Here is a 22,084-nt window from a genome sequence, read left to right as displayed (position 1 = left end):
CTACAAAAGAGCACAGAGCCTCCAGGACAGTCTAGTATCCACCCATCCCACAGCACAAGAACAACCGACATGAACTGTCCTAAATGCATGGGGCCTACCTAACGTGACTGTTCATTTTCCCTGCGGCAACTGCAGTGTATGCTACCTTACCCAGGCTGTAAAATTTCAGAATTCGGAACCGGGCAAAATATGGCAGATTACCAGACATACTAATTGCAACTCCTGCAACTTTATTTACTTGATAACTTGCCCCTGCAGTCTCCAATACGTCAGCATGACCACTCGCAAAATAAAAATTTGAATATATGAACATCGGAGCAACATCAGATTCAAGCGGAGTACAAATCGGATGACATACCATTACCTTGAGACTGGACACACAATGATCTCAGATGGGTGGTTATTGAACAACTGGATAGCAATGTCCCCAACCACCTCTTTGAAAAAGAGCAATGTTGGGTCTACCGCCTGTTTACCAACAAGATAGGCCTGAATGACAATATACCTTGGAATGAACTCAACAACCGCTAACATGTGACATTACTATACTCACATTTCTGGCACTTACTCCTGTGCATTCCTTATATGTAGTTAATTCCATTTGAGATGCTTAATATATCTCATTTAGTTCCTTTTTGACCTCATACTGTTGTTGACATCCCAGGTTACTGCTGTCTGCATTTAACAAATGGAATAAACCTTTACCTACGGGTCTTTTCCATCCATTCAGTTCCACACCAGGTCTGCCCCCTCTTTGTCCACTGACACTCAGACCGGGACCCCTAGTTGTGATAAAGTAATCTATCGCGGAATGAACCTTGTTCCTTCGTATACGAATGTGACAACAACACTCTCACATTCTAGACCTTTTTCAGTGCATTGAAATGATAAAGGTTCACCTTATACTGCTGAGGACATCAACTGTCACTCCAAGTTCCCATTACTTTATTTAAACCCACAGGGTTTTTTCCTACTCACCCCGTGTCACATCAGGTCCGCCCCAGGATTCTGTCTGGGGCCAGAGTTGTGATGAATTTTCAGGTTATACGCAGATGTTCATAGCGTCCTCACTTCTCTTCCCTAAGGTACAATATTCTGCCGCTCTTATACTGTATGATCTTCGCTCCGGTGAGCACTGCTTGTATAACCTGACACTAAGATGGCGTCCTTTTTTGAAGTGTGGGGAGCGCTTCTCCTTCCCTTACTGGTCTACATGCTGGAATCCTATGGTCCTGGGCAACTGTCTCAGCTGTGGTGCCTGTTTTTGTAGGGTATGAACTATATATATGATATAAAGTATCTTTTTCATTCCGGCGACCTCTGCTTGTACCACCCTTGAGTGCAACACCACCTGTACACCTGGCTAAACGATGGCAAGAATTTCCTGCTCTGTAAATATGTAATATATAATTGTCCAAGCCTAATCGCTGTTAAAATTTAATCCTGAGTGAATGTGTGTATATATATATATATATATTTATCTTTAGCCACTAGTATATGTGGTAGACCTTTGTACTTACTACCCTTCCTATGTGATTTTAGAGTTTATCTGTGTGTATCTCTTCCTTGAGTGACTTTACAGCTTGTACATTTGCCATTTTTCCCTCCTTTCCCTCCACTTATATATATAACTCCAACCACCAGTATATGTAGTAGACCTTTGTACTTACTACCATTCCTATGTGATTTTAGAGTTTATCTGTTTGTATCTCTTCCTTGAGTGACTTTACAACTTGTACATTTGCAATTTTTTCCCTCCTTTCGCTCCACTTGTACATTTGCTATTCTTTTCCTGTTTATATCTCTAATGTAACTCATGTAATCCAAAGTCCTTATGTAACGCAACTGGTTCTTTTGTAAAGCGCTCTGACACCTTCGGGTAATGTTCACGCTATGTAAAATCGCATTAAATAAATAAATAAATTAAAATTTACATTATTTTTCATCTACGGCCACATGGGTTACCCATGGCGCTCCTGGCCCAAGATGCAAACTCACCCCTTTTTTCTGCATTTATGCACTCCGATAAATATTCCGAGGCTCTATTCCCCCTAGTGTCATGGGAATCTTGATTTCTATACATAGCTCCGCTAAGAACCACACTAGTATTACTTCTGCTTGCCACGCTAGATATGACATTCCCGCTCTAGCGTTCAGCCCTGACGTATGGAGGCACGCCAGTCACGTGATCTTACGCGACTGACGTGGTCCCGCCCCCTACCTTCAGGCATCACAACTACATAATCAGCGATGCCATCGGTCTTCGATATCTCCGGGATCCCGCGAAGGACCGCAGTAGGTATCGCAGGCGGGTGGACATCCTTGATGAAGTAAGTGCTTCCCACGCTTTCTCCCAGGGCTCGTATTTCGCTGTCTTATCGCCTCCCTCTGACCGAAGGGCTCATTCGCTGCCACAATTTCTTTTGGCCTGCAGTGTGTGACCACAGGAGTCCGCCCCCCTCCGGGATCATTTCAGCTACATAACCTTTGTAGCTTTTGTAAGCTTTACTCTCTTGCCATATTTTATTATTCCTTTAAGGGACTTTATACGCTGTATCATTTTGAGAATTTACCGCAACTTATGGTTTATTAGGCACCGCTAATTTGTATGTATTGCACTTACATGCATGTAACAAAGGGATGTTACATGCTAGCCCGACCCCCCCTTGGGGTCACTAGCCTTCAAGTGTGTGCATTTCTTCACTCGCCGGCATGCCCCAGTGCACTACCCACTTTGAATGACTCTGCATACTCAGTGTATTTTCATGCCTGTGTGAAGGGGTGTTATGTGGATCCTTACCCAGTTATGGATGGCTACACTCGAATGATGACTGCCAGCACGATATGACAATCCACAGCGGGTGCTGGTACCTTCGCTAGCGCACCCGTTGTTGTTCAACTTTTAATTCAAACTATGTAAATTGTATATATGATTTGCCTTTTTTATGTTGTAGTTTGTTGTTCCAGATCAATTTTCTGTCAGTGGGAACCGTTAGTAGGGTAACTTCACTGCACCACAGCACACCTTGGCGTGTGTGTTTTCCCTCACTTTCTTTCACTTTATCCGGTCCTGAAGAAAGCCTCTGCACCTTTGTTGAGGCTGAAACATGTCGACCACTGTAAGTGGGATAAGGAAGACTAATTCTATCTTCAAAATATCCCCATATTGTTTTTAACTGTGCCCAGGAAACTCAAGAATAAAATGAGGTATTGAGCATTCCAGAGGTACTTTTAAATCGCATTCCCCCATTTTTCACACACTCACCCCCAAAAAATCCTGCTCCGCTGTAGTTCATGCGTCGCAGCACAGCTGGGTGGCACTCGGCAGCCCAGCTGGGAACCCGATGATGAAGCATGCCACCACCTAGGTTGGTGGGTGAGGGTTCTTCTAAAAAAACAATAGTTGTTTTTGCATTCTTGTGAAGGACAGTGTGCCATCCTTTCATTTGGATCCCCCACAGGGTCCGTCCACGTTGTTGTTTATAGATTATCCAGGGAGAAGGACTTTCCCCATACTTTTCCTTGCTCTCTCTTTGTTGTTATATTTATTTTTTAGTAATAGAACTAGACATCACAGTGGCATATCTGTCACATATGTCCTCACATCTGCTACAAGGCACCCTGTCTTAAGGCACCCAAAGTCTGCTGTAGGGGTACATCTAGTACCTGCAGTTTACTTTGGAATTGCACATAGGCTGTCTGCAATATTGTGTTTTCAGTAGGACTTGCACCATTTCACGCATCCTGCCATGGCATTTTGCAAGTCATTATTGTGGGGGTCCCTTTAGGTGGCATAAGACCTGCTGCAATCCATAGGGACCCTCTTTGGTACCCATGCTCTAGGTACCATAGGGACTTACAAGGGTGCTAAAGTCCTTGCCAATTGGGTTACAATTAGACATTTTGTTTTTAGGGGCTGAAAAACCAGCATGTAGCACTTGAAGTGGGGGGACATCTGAAAAGAAGTCCGGCTTCCTACAGTAAGGAACAGATACTTATCCCATATTGGCACAGACTTCTTTAGATTTTAATCTATTTAGCCCAATGTGCCTAATTCTATGTAATACAGCGATCGTTTGACACTTGATTCGTTGCAAGAACCAATTATACCTTACCCTTTTTATTAATGTTGTTGTCTTTCAGCTGCACCTGCAACAGGCATAAACAACCAACTACTTTAAAAACCGGAGTTGTGTTTCTCCAATGATGTAGGGATGACTTGGCTCTTAATCATAAATGTCTGAGGGACCTACCATAAACTGTTCAATCTGGTATATATAGTCCTCTGTTGAGATAATGAACAGCTACAAGTATCAGAATGCAAAACAAAATGGCTCTGGATGAGCCACTTATACCTAGGATGGTGCAGCTTTATAACTCTATAAATGAACCATCTTGATATATGCTTGTCTGTAGGCTTTTGTTACCACACTGCCTTAAGAGCTACAAAAGACATCGCTATTATAAACAAATGGACTCTCTGTTCTAGGTCTGGAAATGCATTGTCAAAGACAGATGTTTTGTAGTTTTTATACCCTGCTGCAGCTTTGTTTGTATACAAGCTGATCTTTTCTGTTTGTTAAGTATTAATTTATCGTGACTCACTATGAATTTTATTCTTTTTATTGCAGATTGAAAGTGAAGGATTGGATAGTCAGGAAGAACGAGAGACACGCCTCTTCCCAGCACTCGATGATAAATGTCGGATTTGGTGTCATGCCTTAACTAGTGATTTCCTCATCTATGGAACTGATGTATGCATTTTCTTTATGTAGGAAGTGATAAATTGTGAGAAGTGTCATTTATCCTATTTTCCCTTTCCGTTTTAATGTTTACACAGTTTAGCTTAATGAGACTTGATGCAATCGTCTCCTTTGTTGAGGAGCTTTCTCTGAATCCTCTAGCAAACTTGAGGAATTACGCAGATGCTTCATTTTGTCGATTTGTACTTCATTAGCATTCCAGTGACTTGTTTCTGTTTAGGGGTTTTGTTTCTATCATTAGAGTAAATGTGGTTGTAAAAGATAAGTCATCCCAGTGGAGCACTGTCAACGCTGTTCTCTTGCAGCTGATCTTTCTGAGAGTTGACTGTACGTGAACACATGCATTTGCATGTGTGTGGGCTCAGTAAGTGGGACTAGTGTGCAGAAGGCAAGACCTCTGGAGTCAATCACAGGTGGGGTTCCCCTTGGAGGAAGGAACCCGGCAGCAAGGGTTGTGATTTAACAGTCTTACAAGTAGTCTTTCAACAGACAACTTCAAGTCCCCATATTGGAATGACCCAAAATGCTGTTCAGAAGGGTTGGCAAAGGGGTGGAGTGATGTGTTATCCTAAGATTGGTCAGAGGTGCCCACCTTCTGCAACTGTCAACTCTCAGAGGTGCCCACCTTCTGCAACTGTCAACTCTCCCTTAGAAACCTCTGCACAAAGGAGAGGACCAATGGATTTTGCAGGACCCTGAAGAAGACCTGACCCCTGTCTGGAAAGCTGGGACACTCTGAACTTGGGCAGAATGGGACTCTGTGAATCTAACTCCCCTGGGCAGTTGCACTGTCTCATTTGCACCCACTGAGGGGCAATAGAGTGATGGACCTGTTATAGGAACCCGAAGTAGAAGAGTTCCCTTGAGGGGTAACCCTCTTCAGAGCCCCTCCAAGTGTCTAAATGAGGCCGTGAAACCTGAAGAGTGCATACAGGAAGGTTTTTGTCCCTTGAGGACTGTGGGGTGCAGCTGGAGGTGACTCCAAGCTGATGAGAACACCAGATGCTGAACAAGAAGTATGTCACGGCCAGAACTTAAAGGCAGGCCCTGAGCTCTTTCTTAATGGAGGAGGAGCAAAGAAGAAAAGTACCTCCTAGGCGCAAAAGAGAGGTTAAAGGCCAAGAGGTCACTTAGGAATGCTGAAGCCTGCCACCAGGAGCAAAATTAGCCCAATATCGATTTAAATGGCCCATCGGTGCCAGAGAAAAAATGGAGAGAAGTTTAGTGCAGTGTCTGGGCACACATAGCATTTAATTTGCTGCTTGTGGAAATTCCCCTGGGAAGAAAATTACCTAGTGGGCCAGCTTGGCGTCCCCCCTTGATTTTTCCATGTTGTCCCTGGGAGCCTTCATCTCTCCAGGGACTGACACCAACGAGCAGGAGAACAAGCATTTGCAATGCAATAGGTCTTGCATTTACTAGAGTTTGAGTTATTGGCATTGTAAATGACAATAGCTTAAATTCTCGCAAATGCGAGACCTATAGCATTGCAAATAGTTTTTGTTTCCAAGCACCCCATGCCGCGCTTGCACGTCATTTCCCTTTCTTTAGACGAGCAGCGTCTAAAGAAAGGGGCTCGGCCGCCATTAAAATGAAAGCACTGTTTGGGGAGCTTTTACAAAAAAAAGCATTTGTTTTTCAGCAAAGAACCAATTTAAAGATGTATCACTTTAACCAAGTGATGGGTAGTACCTCCTCCCGGTCCCACCCACTTACTCGGGGTGGGAAAATACGACAAGCAGTCAAGGGATGAGTATTCTTGAAGAGACTGGCAGGATGCTCTGAGCATTGTCTTGCATGTTTCTAAATTGGATCCAAAACAGCAGGTCACTGGGGTATATATTCCACCAATCACAAAATAAACATCTCAAGCTGGGACAGCTCATGGTTGGCAGATCTGGGTGCTGAGTTACCCAGGAAGCCACACCAGCCTCAGGCATTGCTTTCATCCCTGGCAGAGCTTGAATCTGGTACAGTGCCAATGTGGACATGGCCAGTCCTTTCAGAATGGCCACACAACCTTGCAATGTGAAGCTGAAAGGGGGCTACCAGGCCCATAAGGGCAACATGTAGGGGATCCTCCACCTTGTTCTGCATGTTCCTGTGTATAACACAATCCAAGTAACAGCTGGACCTCCAGGTACTAACATACAAAGAGAAAATGCACCACACAAGTCCCACATGTCACGACTCACCAAATCCATTCAGGGTGAAGAGAAAGAGCCCAGTTACCGCAGAGTGAATGTAGGCATCCAGGCAAAACAGACTGTCCCTGTACAGTATATTCAGTCGACGCCAACGAGCTGTCCCTCCACATCCTGGTGAGGGGCAGCAGCCATGCACCACAGTATATATACAAACCCACACACACACTCACGAACACACACACACAAGCGCGCTCTCTCTCTCTCTTTCTCGTTCCTCCTGCCACCACCCCAAGTGAAACGTATATATGTTGACGAGTTGTGGTCACATTAATAACTTGTATCCTATAAAACCAGGACACCTGGGCTCTAAATCCACCGTGTTTGCTCGACCAAAGAATCGCGTTACCACCTAACCGCTCAATTTTCCTGTTGGCCGAATTTTAGAATGCCTAGAAACAGTTTAGCCCAAGTAGTAGGCGCTACCAAACAGTATACACTGTTGGATAACATTGCATTTCCACGTCTAATAGTTTGGTATTCTTTGTTTCACTGTTTAAACATTTTGATGTATGATGATGAATCTACTTTCAGCAGCTCGAGAACAGGGTTATCCCCCCAGCCAAACATAGATACATCACGGTAGCCACATCCAACAGACCTAAGTTTTCACTTTGCAAAGTGACCTTTCGCAGTGCAGTCACCTTATGATTAGCACGAGCCAAAATTTAGCACAGCAATAATACTAATAAATAATATTCATATTTGGGTACTTATGTATTGCAAGCTATCCTTAATAGGATGTCAGGGCGATTTACAAACAAGGCTCGTACTTTATTATGACCCAATTACAACTGGTGTTCACTCAGGGAGTGTAACTCAAGCATTGCAGCAGCTAATATTTCACGCCAGCGCTGCGGGGAGCGGTGACCTTGGAGACGCCCTTGGCTCTCCCTGGGGTTTGGGGACTTTGGGTGGCAGGGATGAGGAGAAAGCTTCACCTGCTGGGATGCATGGCCGGCCTTTAACTTACAGTTCTACAGAGCCGCAGACTGGGCTGTATCAATAGCACACAACATTATCTGCATTGCTTCGAGACGCTTTAATAAAACATTTTATTAACGTTATAGGCCGTAATCAAGAAAACTAAAGCATCTGCTTTATAGCTGTCGACACCAAACATTTCAGGAACAATAGTCTCAATGTTCTCTTCATAGCAATTATATCATTATTTAATAATTACGCAGCGGTTTTACATAGCTCTCATGCACTGTGAGGTAGGTAAATGGGCGCATTCAAGTGAACACAGGTGAGTGTACAATGACGGCGACGAGGCTTGAGACAGGTGTCGGTCAATGCACAGGATAGGTAGTAGTACAATAAGAGTGCGGGCGGCTTAGCAAACGGGGCAAAGTCATTTAATCCTCCAACAAACATAGAGTCGGTTAAGGTCAGATGATCGAGCAGAAAACGAGAGGAAAAGCCGTAACATTAAAGTAGTTTGGGGGTGGGGGCAAAGCAGGTGGGGTAGCGGGCTGGTCATAGGTAAAGGACATTAAACACAACCTCAGCGACGGGAGGGCTGCAGGGGGTGGACTGCAAGACATTCTCAGTAAAGTGACGCTTTGGAAGGAGAGGCAGCCGATGGGAAGAGAAACAAAATAGAAAAAGCGCGTATCTGCCTTGTATAGTTGCAGCGCGCAGTGAAGCTAAAAGCTGAATCAAGCGCGCGGTGGGAGCGTGTGAGCGCGCGGTGGGAGCTTGTGAGGCAGAGAGGAGACGCCATGCGCGTGCACGGCGCCTGTCCGTGCGCGCACATGGTTTGTCTCCCTTTGCGCACCTAACCGACAACAATAGTCTCGCCAAGGCGAAGCAGCGTATGCGCTGCATTCGCGAGGCGAGACCTAAAAAGTGAGCACTATCGTGCTCTGCTACAAAACATCTTCAGAGTCCCGTCTTGTTCTGGGAACTGAAACAACAAGTGCAGCTGCACTCATTTCTAAAATGGAGGCCGAGAGCTGAATAGTGAGCACTGCAGTACTACAAAAAACTTGCTTCTAGGGAGGCCAAAGGCCAGGGAGCACTGCAGTGTGCCTCCTCCACAGCTCATGAACAGGTCTGGAGGAAGCTGAGGGCACACAACTTTCACAGCCTACCTGCACAGATGCAGGCAGGAAACTGAATGCCACCACCACACAAAAAGCTTGGTGGGGAGCCAATTTGGCCGTTTAAGCTTGGGCCTCTACATCTCCCAAACGTTTACTGCTTGTTGTGTGCATGAGAGTGCATTTGATAAAATAAAGCAAAAGGAAAGGCATTTTTCTTTGCGTAGTGTGCCACGTTCAAGAAAATATAGCCTTCGTGAAAGGAGCCCCCCAGAATCATCTAGAGCACGTTAATAATTTGCATATTGGTTCTCTATGGTGCTGCAGGCAGGGCAGGTGCACCTCCAAAAGTTTGATCAGGGACCCGGGGCAGAGTCGAGCAGCTTCTCCCTCCCTCAGGAGCCCCCTCTCAAAGTTAAAAATGCTGCCCTATGTCTCCCAGGGTGACATATTTATAATCCTGGGAGAAATCAAACTACATTTCAAGTATTTCTGGAGACAGATTTTTAGTGTGGTGGCTTTTGGATGCAGGGACCTTTTTTGTTGGACCCTCACTGCTTTTCAGTATGTGTAAAAGAGGAAAAAAAGACTCCTGCACATTAAATGTTGTAAAGCTATGTGTCTGTATTTATTTTTATAAGCGGAAAAATACTGAAAATGGTGCTTCTTGTGAGAGACTCTCCATGCTGTCCTTCATGAGTTCCAGGCAACAGCTGAGCAGATAGACAGCATGGAGATTTAAAAAACAGGATGAGATTTCCTTAAATACAGGCATATGTTAACATATATTTGTAGTATAATGCTAATATGTACCTGTGAGTGTACTGAGTTATTATACGTGGCTGCTTAATATGCTAAAATGTGACAGGCATCCATGAGTGCACATCTAAGAGTTAAATAAACATGGACATATATTATTTTACAGCTCTATTTATTCTCAAAACACAAACAAAACATGGATAAATATCAGTAAGATGCCCAAAAATTAATATGCATAAAATCAGACTGAAATGTTAAAAAAAAAAATATACCAGAAAACCGGGAGCCCTAGTTATAGTTAGGACCTAGTTTCCATTTTTTGTTTTGCTTATAACTTTGGCGCTGTTTGACAAATCTTAACTAAATGTTCAAAACTAGTGTCCAGTCACTACGGCTGCTCTCTGGAAAGTTTCAGCGGGATTCCTCATGCAGGGCAGAGAAAAGGGGAGTCCCAAATGTGGTTTTCCCCATGCAATTTCTAACTGGAATTTTAGACACGAGTTTAGCCCGAACCGCTGAAAGGAATTACACCAAATTTAGGCAAAAGGCTAGATCTTGGTCCAGAAAGAGTGCTCTTTGTAATTTGGTGTAAATCTGTTCAATAATTTTGGAGTTATTAAAGAAAAAATATGTATTTATATCTAGATCCAGTGGATCTGCATATCCACCCGCCAACAGCAATGCCGTGATTGGCTGGCCTCAACCTGAGAGAAAAGTTGCCGCTGCCATTTTGTCAATCGGGACATGGTTCCCGGGAAGAGGGGGATTAAGTATAAATAGGATATAAGAGGTCAGGATGGAGGTGTCCTGACCGCATGGGACTGAAGAAGGAGTCTGTGAGGGACCCCACATGGGCACGAAATTGTCCAAAAATGTTATTTTATGGGCATGTGAGGATCTGCGAAACCACTGAGGCACTTACTTCAACCCCCGTGTGAATCTGCAATGGATCCCCAGATCCAGATCCCAGTTAAAGAAAAAACAACACCCACTCACACATCCACTCACACACCCACTCACATATCCATTCAGCCGCTCACACACCCACTCAGAGACCCAAAACATCACTCACATACTCGCACATCCGTTCAGCCACTCAAACACTCACTCAGAGAACCACTCACACACCCACACAGGCAAATGACTCAAACACCCACGCAACCACTCACAAAACCACTCACACACCCTCACACACCCTCAAAGCCAGTCACACGCCCACTCATGCATCCACATACACACCCACTCACACAACCACTCAAAGGGTCCACACCCATTTGCACACTCACTTGCAGACACACATAGGCATACACACCTATTCAGAGAACCACTCACACATCCACTCACAGATTCACAGAGCACTCACATACCCCCGTACACACTCACACACCCCCGTACACACTCACACACCCATACAGTCACTCACAGACCCACACAGCCACTCGCACACTGACGGCCACCTCACAATCCCACTTACATACCCACACAACCACTCATACACCCAGATTACAGGGACGTTATAGTTAGGAAATAACATAGAAATTCACTGAAAAAAAGAGGTTACAGGGATGTTATAATTGGGAAATCGCATTAAAATCCTTAGAAATGTACAGAAAAAACAAAGGTTATAGTGACATGCTAGTTAGGAAATAGAATTTTAAAAAACGTACAAATTTACTGTAAAACGAAAGGTTACAGGGATGGTATAGTTAGGTTCAGATTTTACACACACAAACCCATAGAAATTCAGCAGTTACAGTTATAGTTATCTTAAGTAACTATAATTCGTGCCCTAAGGTAACTTTAACTCATGCCTTCGCCTTGAACTAGTAGTTACTCCACATATTACATCACTCATGGCATCTTCTTTGACATCATTGATAATGTCACTGCAACATTTGCAGTGAAGGTATTGATGAGAAAACTGTGCATGGCGGGGTTCGAGTTATAGTTAACATAGGACACGAGTTATAGTTACTTGAGATAACTATAACTGCTGAATTTCTATGGTTATGTGCGAGTAAAATCTGAGCCTAACTAGAACGTCCCTGTAACCTTTGTTTTTTTGTGAATTTCTTAAGTTTTTTAAAATTCTATTTCCTACCTATACCGTCTCTTTAACCTTTGTTTTTCCGCATATATAGATGTATCTTGCTATGACATTCATTAAAATACACACACACTATTATATATATATATATATATTGGTGTGCGTGTATTTTAATGAATGCACACACACAGGCTTGTGGTCGAAACGCGTCATCCTGACATGCTAAGACATAAATCTTCTTTATTGTATCTTTAACTGAAGTCTGTGCCCTTGTTTGGCCCACCGTGGTCGTTCGTTGGGATCCTGTATAGATATATATATATATATATATCACCAGTCTCTCTCCAGAAGGAAAAAGTGTGACACAGCTCCGGGGGATTAAAAACAGCTTCATTGCTGTAAACGCGCTGGCAATTCAAAGCTTTCTGAAACGCTGGGAAGACGCGTTTCAGCCTGTAAATGACTTTCCTCAGTGCCCATTTCAGTGACCTCGTTGTTCCCAGGGGTTTGTTACTCTGTTGTTTTTGATCGTGATCACACCATCACGTGATCACTGGCCCCTCCTATGCCTCACAGCTGTAAGGCACCTCGCGCTAATCCTGCTGCTGCACTGCATCATGGGCGTTGGAGTCCAGATAGAGCCCAATACAGTGACGGGATTTCTACTACACCATGTGATGCTACCAAACAGTGTTGGCCGGTACTCCCTCGCCGCTGCAGCACTTGAGCAGGTAAAGTCTGTCCTTAGTCCCCCTTAAACAGACAAAACAAATTCTGCCTCCTCTCTCCCTAGTGCATCTGTTTCCAACATGTGGGGCACCAGGGGGGCGACGCGTAGCATTTTCGTTCGCAGACCAAAGGTTGCAGGCAAAACGCGTTGCACCAGTCCGAGAGGGCGGTCACAAGCCAGCACCTGCAAGCTGGCAAACATATACCACCAGTCTCTCTCCAGAAGGAAAAAGCGTGACACAGCTCCGGGGGATTAAAAACAGCTTTATTGCTGTAAACGCGCTGGCAATTCAAAGGTTTCTGAAACGCTGGGCAGATGCGTTTCAGCCTGTAAATGGCTTTCCTCAGTGCCCATTTCAGTGTCCTCATTGTTCCCAGGGGTTTGTTACTCTGTTGTTTTTGATGGTGATCACACCATCACGTGATCACTGGCCCCTCCTATGCCTCACAGCTGTAAGGCACCTTGCGCTGATCCTGCTGCTGCACTGCATCATGGGCGTTGGAGTCCGGATAGAGCCCAATACAGTGACGGGAATTCTACTACACCATGTGATGCTACCAAACAGTGTTGGCCGGTACTCCCTCGCCGCTGCAGCACTTGAGCAGGTAAAGTCCGTTCTTAGTCCCCCTTAAACAGGCAAAACAAATTCTGCCTCCTCTCTCCCCAGGGGGCAACGTGTAGCATTTTCGTGCGCAGACTAAAGGTTGCAGGTAAAACGTATATATATATTATCCAAAACGAGTTGCTCCTTCTGTCTCCCCCCGCCCCAGGCAGGCAGATCGTTGTATACCAGCAAAGCGCTGGTTTTCAATTTTCTTCCACAAATATATAAAACGATCACAAAGAGGTTTTATCCACCACCAGTTGTTTAATTCTCAGTCAGTAACACGTTTCACCTGACACAGCAGGCTTGCTCACACCCAGGTGAAACGCGTTACTGACTGAGAATTAAACAGCTGGTGGTGGATAAAACCTCTGTGATCGTTTTATATATTCGTGGGAAGAAAATATATATATATATTGGTGTGTGTGTGTATTTTAATGAATTAATGTTATGACAAGATGGTATCATCCTTAGTGGTTTTTTATGATATTGCATAGGTTTATCATGACCTATTTTTGCTTTTAATAATGGGGTAACACCGTGAGGTATACTCCTCCAACTCCTCCATGTCGGTGGAGGTGGCGCTGACATATATCAGAGACCTGCAGATGCCCAAGTTCTCCCCTGAAGCTAGAGAGTCCCTGGAGGCCGAACTTACGGTCGAGGAGCTACAGGTGGCTATTGCTGCATTACAACCCGGTAAGGCACTGGGTCCTAACGGCATCCCGATTGAGCTGTATCAACGGCTGCCCGAGATGCTGGCCCCACACTTGTTGAATATGTACAAACACGGCCTGGAGGTGGGGGAGCTCCCCGCGGACCAGCGAACGGCCACTATCGTGGTACTACCGAAGCCGGGTAAGCCGGCGGACCAATGTGCCTCCTATCGCCCCATCTCACTGCTTAATGCAGAGGCCAAGATCCTTGCGAAACTGTTGGCCCTCCGACTCACGCCTCATTTGACTGACATAGTGCACCCGGACCAGTCGGGCTTTATGCCCGGGAGGAGTACCTCCCACAATCTGAGGCGCTTACATAGCGTGCTGGCCCGAGTGGACCGACTGCAGGAACACGCTGTCATTCTCTCCCTTGATGCCCGCATTGCATTCGATATGGTGGAGTGGCCCTTTCTCTTCGCAGTATTGTCTCATCTGGGGTTTGGGCCGAAATTCTGTGCCTGGATCCGACTCCTATACACCAAGCCGCTGGCCCATGTCGCGGCCAACGGGCATATGTCGGAGGATTTCCCCCTGGGGCGGGGTACGCGTCAGGGCTGCCCGCTCTCGCCGCTGCTTTTCGCCCTAGTGCTCGAGCCTCTCGCGACATGGATACGGTGGGAGCCTATGATGAGGGGCCTTCGCTGGACGGTGAATTGGGAAGACCGCGTCTCCCTATACGCGGATGACATACTGCTTTACTTATCTTCCCCGAGGCGATCCATCCTCACATTGCTTAATATTTGCGAGGTGTTCGGCCGGGCATCCGGCTATACGATCAACTGGTCGAAGTTGGTCCTCATGGTGTTGAGGGGCCCCCCCCCTCGACTGTCCGAGGGCTGTCAGATACAAGTGGCGGAGGGGTCATTCAAATACCTGGGGGTGCACGTTGCATTGGATCAGCTGGAATTTTTCAGGCACAACTTAAGCCCTCAATTGGACCGCCTCAAGCAGGATGTGCGGCACTGGGGAACGTTGCCCTTGACCCTGGTGGGGAGAGCGGCGCTCTTTAAAATGATGGCCCTGCCGAGGTTTCTCTATGTGTTGGAAAATACTCCATACCCGGTGCCGCCGGCCTACTTCCGTGCGGTAGCAGCGCAGGTCTCTAACTTACTCTGGGGCAACAAACCAGCGCGCATTGCACAAGCAAAACTAGTCTGTGGGTGGTACGATGGGGGAATTGCGCTCCCAGATATCCAGCTATATTATTGGGCGGCGCAGCTTAAGGTGATCAACCAGTGGCTCCATGCGCCTCAGTCGGATCCCGCGTTCAAGGCAGATAGGGATATACTAGGTGAAAGGGGTCTGCTAACCCCATTATACGATGCCCGGTTGACCCCACAGCTGATTGGCCCTCTGCGACAGACTGTGTCTATCTGGCATGCGGCACAGGCCAGGCTGGGTTGGCGCGGAGTCCTGACGCAGCTTACGCCTCTCTGGGACACGAAGCGACTGGGACGCCTCAGGGACAGCAAGGGCTTTGACGCTTGGGACGCTATCGGGATCTCGGTGATAGGCGACGTGTGGCACAAAGGGGAGGTTGTCCAATTCGCTCGCTTACAACAACAATATGAGCTGGCTCCTTCAGAATGGTTCCGATACCTACAGATGAAACATGCCCTGACGGCACAGTTAACCCCAGGTGTGCAGGTTCCAGAGGCATCCCCACTGGAAGACAGGTTGTTGACCGAATACATGCCTAAGAGGGCCACGTCCTTCACGTACCGTAAACTGATCAACAATTTGCCGGACCCTATGGGGCTCTTGCGGGAGAAATGGGCCGACGAGGTCGGCGATTTTGATGACTCAGATTGGCGGGAGGCGCTGGCTTCACCACGCGAGGCGGGTATACCCTCAAGGCTGCGTCTTGTGCAACTTCGTATTTTACATCGTTCATATTTCACCAGAAGCCTGTTACATAAACTGGGCAGAGCGCCACATCCCTTCTGCCTGCGGGGTTGCGGGGAGGAGGGAACCTTCTATCACCTGATCTGCGACTGTCCGGTTCTCCAACTCTTCTGGAGGCGAGTGTTGCGTACGATGTCGCAGGTGTGCGGGGTGTCACTGTTGCCGGAACCCAGACGCTGTCTGTTGAATGTGTGGGAGCCCACGGATCTTAATCGCCAGGCGCAGGGCTGGGTGACGCTGGGGAACATGATGGCTAAACGGAACATAGCCCAAAAATGGGGAGCGAGGGAGACACCGTTGCTATCAATGTGGAAGAAAGAGATGGATGGGGCTATGTTTGCTGAGCGTTCCGTATTTATCAGGCGGGGTTGTCCTCGAAAGTGGGTCAGAGTGTGGGGAGCATGGAACAAGTATAGGGGTAACATATGTGACCCGCCACCTCTTTCTGATGAGGAATCTTCTGACTCAGATGGCTAGGGAAGCTGAGGGGGAGGAAGGGAGGGTGGGCGATACTGAAGGTTTCAAGGCGTCCGATCTAGGCCTACTTATAGAAATGGTGACTATGTGTGGTGATTTGTCTACTGAATTGTATATACGATCTGATTTCATGTCCTTTGGTTGTATTTGTTGTGAAAACAATAAAATTTCTTTAAAAAAATAAAAATAAATAATGGGGTGACACTTTGACTACCCCAGTAGGCCTTACGTCTGATAGCTACACTCCATTATATTGTTTCTAGTATATGAGAAGGGGTATTATGGTTTTAGGGCTCAGTGTGTGAACTGTTGAAGAGGGTGTCACCTAAGGTGTTTCAAGCTGCAGACTTGTATATTTTTACGAATTAATGCAGTGTTGAGTAGTGTGTGTGTAATTAAAGCTCTAACCGGACAATGATTTATTGGGTATTGTTTTTTGCGTGCCTGTGGACTGGGGTACTCGCCCACATCTCCCCCACAGAGCAGGCCTTGGACTGCTCTGCCTTGCTACCCTGAAACAATCAAGTGCTACAAAGGGGGTATTTGGTTCCCAGCAGTCAGAAGGTTGCAGACTTATTTCTTGTGGAGGGCTCACATGCTTCCCAACTAATAACCCTCTTTCTTAAGACATCTGTTAAAAAAACACATCTTTCCTTCTCCACAGGTTGCCTTCATTCATCTTGTGGTGTGCCTTAGATTATCTAGCTGCAAAACAATTGTGCCTGGATCTGCTGAATAAAATTAGAAGGCACCTGCAAATAATCAAAATAGGTTAATACTTTTGATTATTTTGCAAAGGCATACTACAGCTCTATGGTACTATGATGTTATGCAGCTAAAAAGTTCTAAAAATTAAGTAAATACATCTTCTGTGTAAATATGGGTACATTTTCAGCACACATTCAGAAGAGTTAAAATGCTCCAAAAAATAAAGTGTGCTGCTTAACAGTTTGGGTAAGATCTCAATTACAGGTGGGTCTAACCTGCCATTCTTCTCTACTTCCAGTGACCCAAATCCACCCTTTACTACTGGCCAAGAGGATGCAAATGTCAAGACCTAACAACATAGGGCAGCATAATGCTGGGGATGTATTTGCATATAGCAGTAGATCCACTGGGAACTATATCGTAGAACCTGCTAAGGGTGGTGATTCCAGGAGTTTATTCAAGATATATTCAGTGAGGAGTCCTACTGTATTTACCAGAAAAAGCGTTACCAAAGGTAAGTAACTTGTTCCTTTTAATCATTCAGCAGTTACCGGTCTAAATACATTTAATAGCCTCTTGATGGCCTGCAACAATTGTACCTTCTCACTAGCTATTGCTAACAGCGGCCTTAACTATTCTGACTCTTAGGAGATCGATAATGGTATCCAACTATGTTCACTTGCTGAGATTTGTTATCAATATTTTCTTGAGACAATCTATTTTGTAGCAGAAATGTTTTTTTATTTTATTTTTTAAATAGCCCCTTTCCAAAACTAAGACATTACAGTGATTAGTTTCCGGTAAAATGTGTTGCATATATCCCCATCTTTTCTATGCATTAATTTGATATGATGTATCTCTTTTCTATTTCATAAGACTGGAGTTATTCAGTATTTCTACATAGAAGACTGGCAGTATGTGAATGAATATCGGCACACAGTTGGCGTGAGAAAAGTTTTCCCAGATCCCTCGGGGACACGATTAGTTTTCATTGATGAAAAAAGTGATGGCTTTGTCTACTGTCCTGTAAGTCACGAGTCAATTAAACCTGTCATGTCTTTTGTATTGGTCTAGGCTGTATTTCCCAGTGCATGGTATGTTTAGTTGTACAATGTATGTAATACATATTTTGCTATGTTCCACTTTTAGAATCTTCTTATTCTAACTGTTAATTTCCGTCCTTCACAAATTCAAGCTTTGACATTTTCATGCATTCGTCGCAAACTATACATTTAATGGGAACAGAGATTTATTTTTTGAAAATCTTTTTATTAATATTTCAGCAATTAGTCATTTTATTACAAATTCAAGCTTGCCAGCATCTTAATACTAGAGAAATATTTTTTCCAACATGTTGGAAAAGGGCACACATGTCAACATAGTTCCTAGACTACTCTATTTCTGTTTTTGCCAGTATCAATCCCTAAAGCGAAGTTTTGGAATCTTCAGAGGAAAAGAGGGACATTTATGTGGTGAAAACACACACCTAGGGGCGACCGGGTCTGGTTGAGGGTCAATGTTGCTGCACATGGATGTGATAATCCTGACATGACTAGCAATGCTCAGGGACAAGGTTAGTGTTTCCATGGGATGAGATAAGCCAGTAGCCTTAGTGTTCAGCCACTAGATTTCAACATATACAATTACAATAAATAAAACAAAAGGCTGACAATGGCATTTGTTATTGTGGATGGGGAATGCTCCCACACTTTCTGAACGAGGCACCCGTCTATCCAGCTGACTAAAATATTTCAAAGCTACTCTGATGTGCATACTGTTTGATTGGAACTGGCAAAATTCAGTTGCACATGCAGTGTGCACTAGCGCAAATACCATTGAACTGCTCCCTAAGACAGAAGAAGGATAAAAAGTAGTATGCCTTCAACGAAACCCTTATCTTGGCTCACAACAGAGGTTTGGAATTCAGTAATCTTTAGTAAGTGGCTCACTTCATTAGTTGCCCGGGCAGCAAGATAAACATTTTTACATACTGTAAGCCCTGGTTAAAGTTGACTGATGGACAGACTGACATATTGTCAACTGTGACGCTGGCTCAAGTTATGTTAAGGTCATTTGTAAAGTGCACTATCACCTATGAGGGTATCCTGGTGCTGGACAGGTGTGTGTGCTAAGACTTGCCTATGGCAGGTGGTTATTTGAAAAACCGGGACTCAACTTCTTGCAGAACTCAAGAAGTGTGGAGGAGGTTATGATGTGTAGTGGTAGGTCGATCCAAAATTCAGAGATGATATATGAGAAGGGTCCAGCTCCAGCCTTGTTTCTGTGGATGCTTGGAGTCTGGCGGAGAGGAGGTTTCTGGGTGGTTGATTGAAGGAGATGTGGCTGTTCAGGTAGCCATTGCCATGTTGCGCAGTGTCTTGAATGTGTGAGTGGGGAGTTTGAGCTAAGCATGTTTGTGTATCAGGAAGCACTGATATGAGGTGTGATGTGTATTCTGCATGGGAGGATGAGGATGTGGATGAGTCTGGCTGTTAAGTTCTGGATGGTTTGTGGTCATCTGAGTTGCATAATGATTCCGGCTTAGAGGGCATTCCTATAGTCCAGCTTGCTGACAATGAGGGTATGAGTGATATTTTTCAAGTGTTTGGGGGCCATTTGAAATGGTTCCACAGCATCTTCAGGGGGTGGAAAAAGTATGCAGTGACATCATTGATTTGCCTGGTCATAATGTCCGACTTGTTGTCCATGATGATCCCAAGGTTCCTGCCTTGTTGGCTGGGGGTTGGTGTGGGTCCAAAGTCGGCCGGTCAGCAGGTAGAGCCCCATGGTAAGATGTTCTTTCCGAAGATCACCACTTCTTTCTTATCGGTGTTGAGTTGAAGACAGGTGGCCTTCATCCAGAGGGCTGATTCGGCAATGCAGGTGGCGAACTGGTTCCTTGTGTAGGCAGTCTTGTCCAAGAGGGAGAGTATGAGCTTCATCTCTTCACTGTAGGTGAGGATGTTGATGTTGTGTGCACAGATGACATTGGCCAGTGGGGTCATGTGAGTGTTGAAGAGGGTGGGGCTGAGCGACGAACCTTGAGGCACTCTGTAGATGAGTTTGTGGGCTTGTGAGGGGTATGGTGCCAGGTTGACAGCATGCATTCTGTTCGTCAAGAAGGAGCAGAGCTGTCAGAGAGCAGGTCCTTGGATGCCAATCTGGTGTCTGATGGGGATGGGGTGTAAGACCGTTGTCAAGATTACAGAGAGGTCCACAGGATGAGAGCCGCTGTGTCTATTCTGTCCATGATCATATGAATGTCTTCTGTGGCAGCAATGAGTACTATTTCTGTACTATGGTTGCACCTGAAGCTGGATAGCTTGGTGCCGAGGAGCTGGTGGTTGATGATGTGACTGATGAGGCATCTGTTGATTTGCTTCTTAAGGAGCTTTGCTGGATACAGGAGAGAGATCTGTCTGTAGCTGGTGATAGAGGCTGGGTCCGCAGAAGGTTTCTTGAGCAGAGTAGTGACCGTGGCATGTTTCTGGGAAGAGCTTAACAGATGGCTGTGAGTGCTTTGGTGAAGGCGTGGTGAGGCCAGGGGTGGGATGTGGCCCCGGAGTAGATAGACTTCATGGTAGTGGTGATCTCATTCCTGGTGACGGTTGATCACGTGGTTAGGGTCAGTTCTGTGGACAAGATGGGTAGATAACTAGCGAGGACGACTGAGTCTAGTTGAGGGTCAATGTTGCTGCATGTGGATGTGATTTTGTTACAGAAGAACTCTGAGAGCATTTGCAAAGGTCTTATGAGGATGTTGATGTTAGAGGAGGTTGCAGGCGTGATGAACTTGTTAATGATAGCAAAGATTTCCTTGCTAATGTTGGCGCCAACCTCTATGCGGATATACAGCCATATCTATTGGCCTTCACTACCCTCTTGGGCAGGTTGGACTTCCACTGATCTCTTTCCAGCCAATACAGTATCAAAAATGTCCATAAAACTGGATGATCTATATTTTACATTTCAATTCGGAACACCTCATAAGGGATAGATTCTTGTACAAAGCTTCACATGTTGTGAACCCCCCCCCCCCCCGCACAAGCCTGACATGTTGGACCCTCTAATAAGCTCATGCCTAGTCCACTTGTTTCCCTTCCAGCTATCCACCCATTGAACCCAAATCTTACTAACATTTTCCTAATGTGTCAGTTGACCTATCAAATTGTAATTTCCGATTAGCTCATTCACTGTTCTCTTCTTGGTGTTTGATGTTTTTTGCGCTCATTGCATTTCCTGGCTTTAAATATGTGTACCTTGAAATCAAGGAGAGGGGGCTCTATACACCAAAGAGATGGAGCTCCCAATAACCATGAGGTTAAGAAAATGATTCCTTTTGGTCAGGACCTATATTGTGCCATTCATACCTCGTAAACACTCAATCCACCAAAAAGCATCATCCCTCACTTTGAAAGTATCAAAGCACTTATATAACACCAAAGTATACAAAATATATATGTATTTTAATCAATAAAAACCTGTCTGTGTACAATTTATATAATGACAGTATATTAAAAACACTTTAAAAAAAAAAAGACCTACATCAAAGAACACAATTCTCAATAGTTGCAATATCCCTAAAGGAGAATGATCACAGACAATAGACTCTGTCTTGAAAAACGTTAATTTGGGTCCATTATAAACAGCAGAGTGCACGGGCCTTGCTTCCCTGTTTAACTGCTGAATTGTTCAAATTTAACAAAAGCTCTGCGTGGACGCGTTTCAGTGGTACACTCCCAATAGGACCACCTTCATCAGGACAAGTAAAGATATTTTACTCCTTAAAATGGCTTAATCTCACCTAGTATGAGATCAAAACAAACATAGCGATCTTTTTAGTACATTTCATTGTTACAACTGTTCATAAACAAAACTAAAAATAAATCTTGTATAGATGAGAAATAAAAACCACAATCTTATTATTACATTTCATCCTGGCCATTGGCTCACATATATATCTACTCACACCTTTTTTTTATTTTTAAATATAGTATATATGCATTACAATATATCTGTGTTATAATCAATGTTATAAGTGCTCCAATTATTCCACGGTTGAGGTTATCAATACTTCACATGTTTCACATACTACTCTCATATGTCATACCCAACTGCAATCT

At 44.9% G+C, this 22,084-nt stretch overlaps 1 protein-coding gene across 1 annotated transcript in view; it reads left to right on the top strand.

Annotated features, from left to right (window-relative positions):
- WDR19 (WD repeat domain 19) overlaps positions 1-22,084 on the top strand; it is a 992,607-nt gene that overhangs the window by 304,729 nt on the left and 665,794 nt on the right. Inside the window, exons 14-15 of the mRNA XM_085642250.1 lie at positions 4,632-4,754; positions 17,838-17,987. Coding sequence (XP_085498376.1) covers positions 4,632-4,754; positions 17,838-17,987 — 273 coding nt within the window. The remainder of the gene's footprint in view (positions 1-4,631; positions 4,755-17,837; positions 17,988-22,084) is intronic.

This window comes from Triturus cristatus, chromosome 2_2, assembly GCF_964204655.1.
Source record: "Triturus cristatus chromosome 2_2, aTriCri1.1, whole genome shotgun sequence".
NCBI lineage: Eukaryota > Metazoa > Chordata > Amphibia > Caudata > Salamandridae > Triturus > Triturus cristatus.
This window is presented reverse-complemented; position numbering and strand designations above follow the sequence as displayed.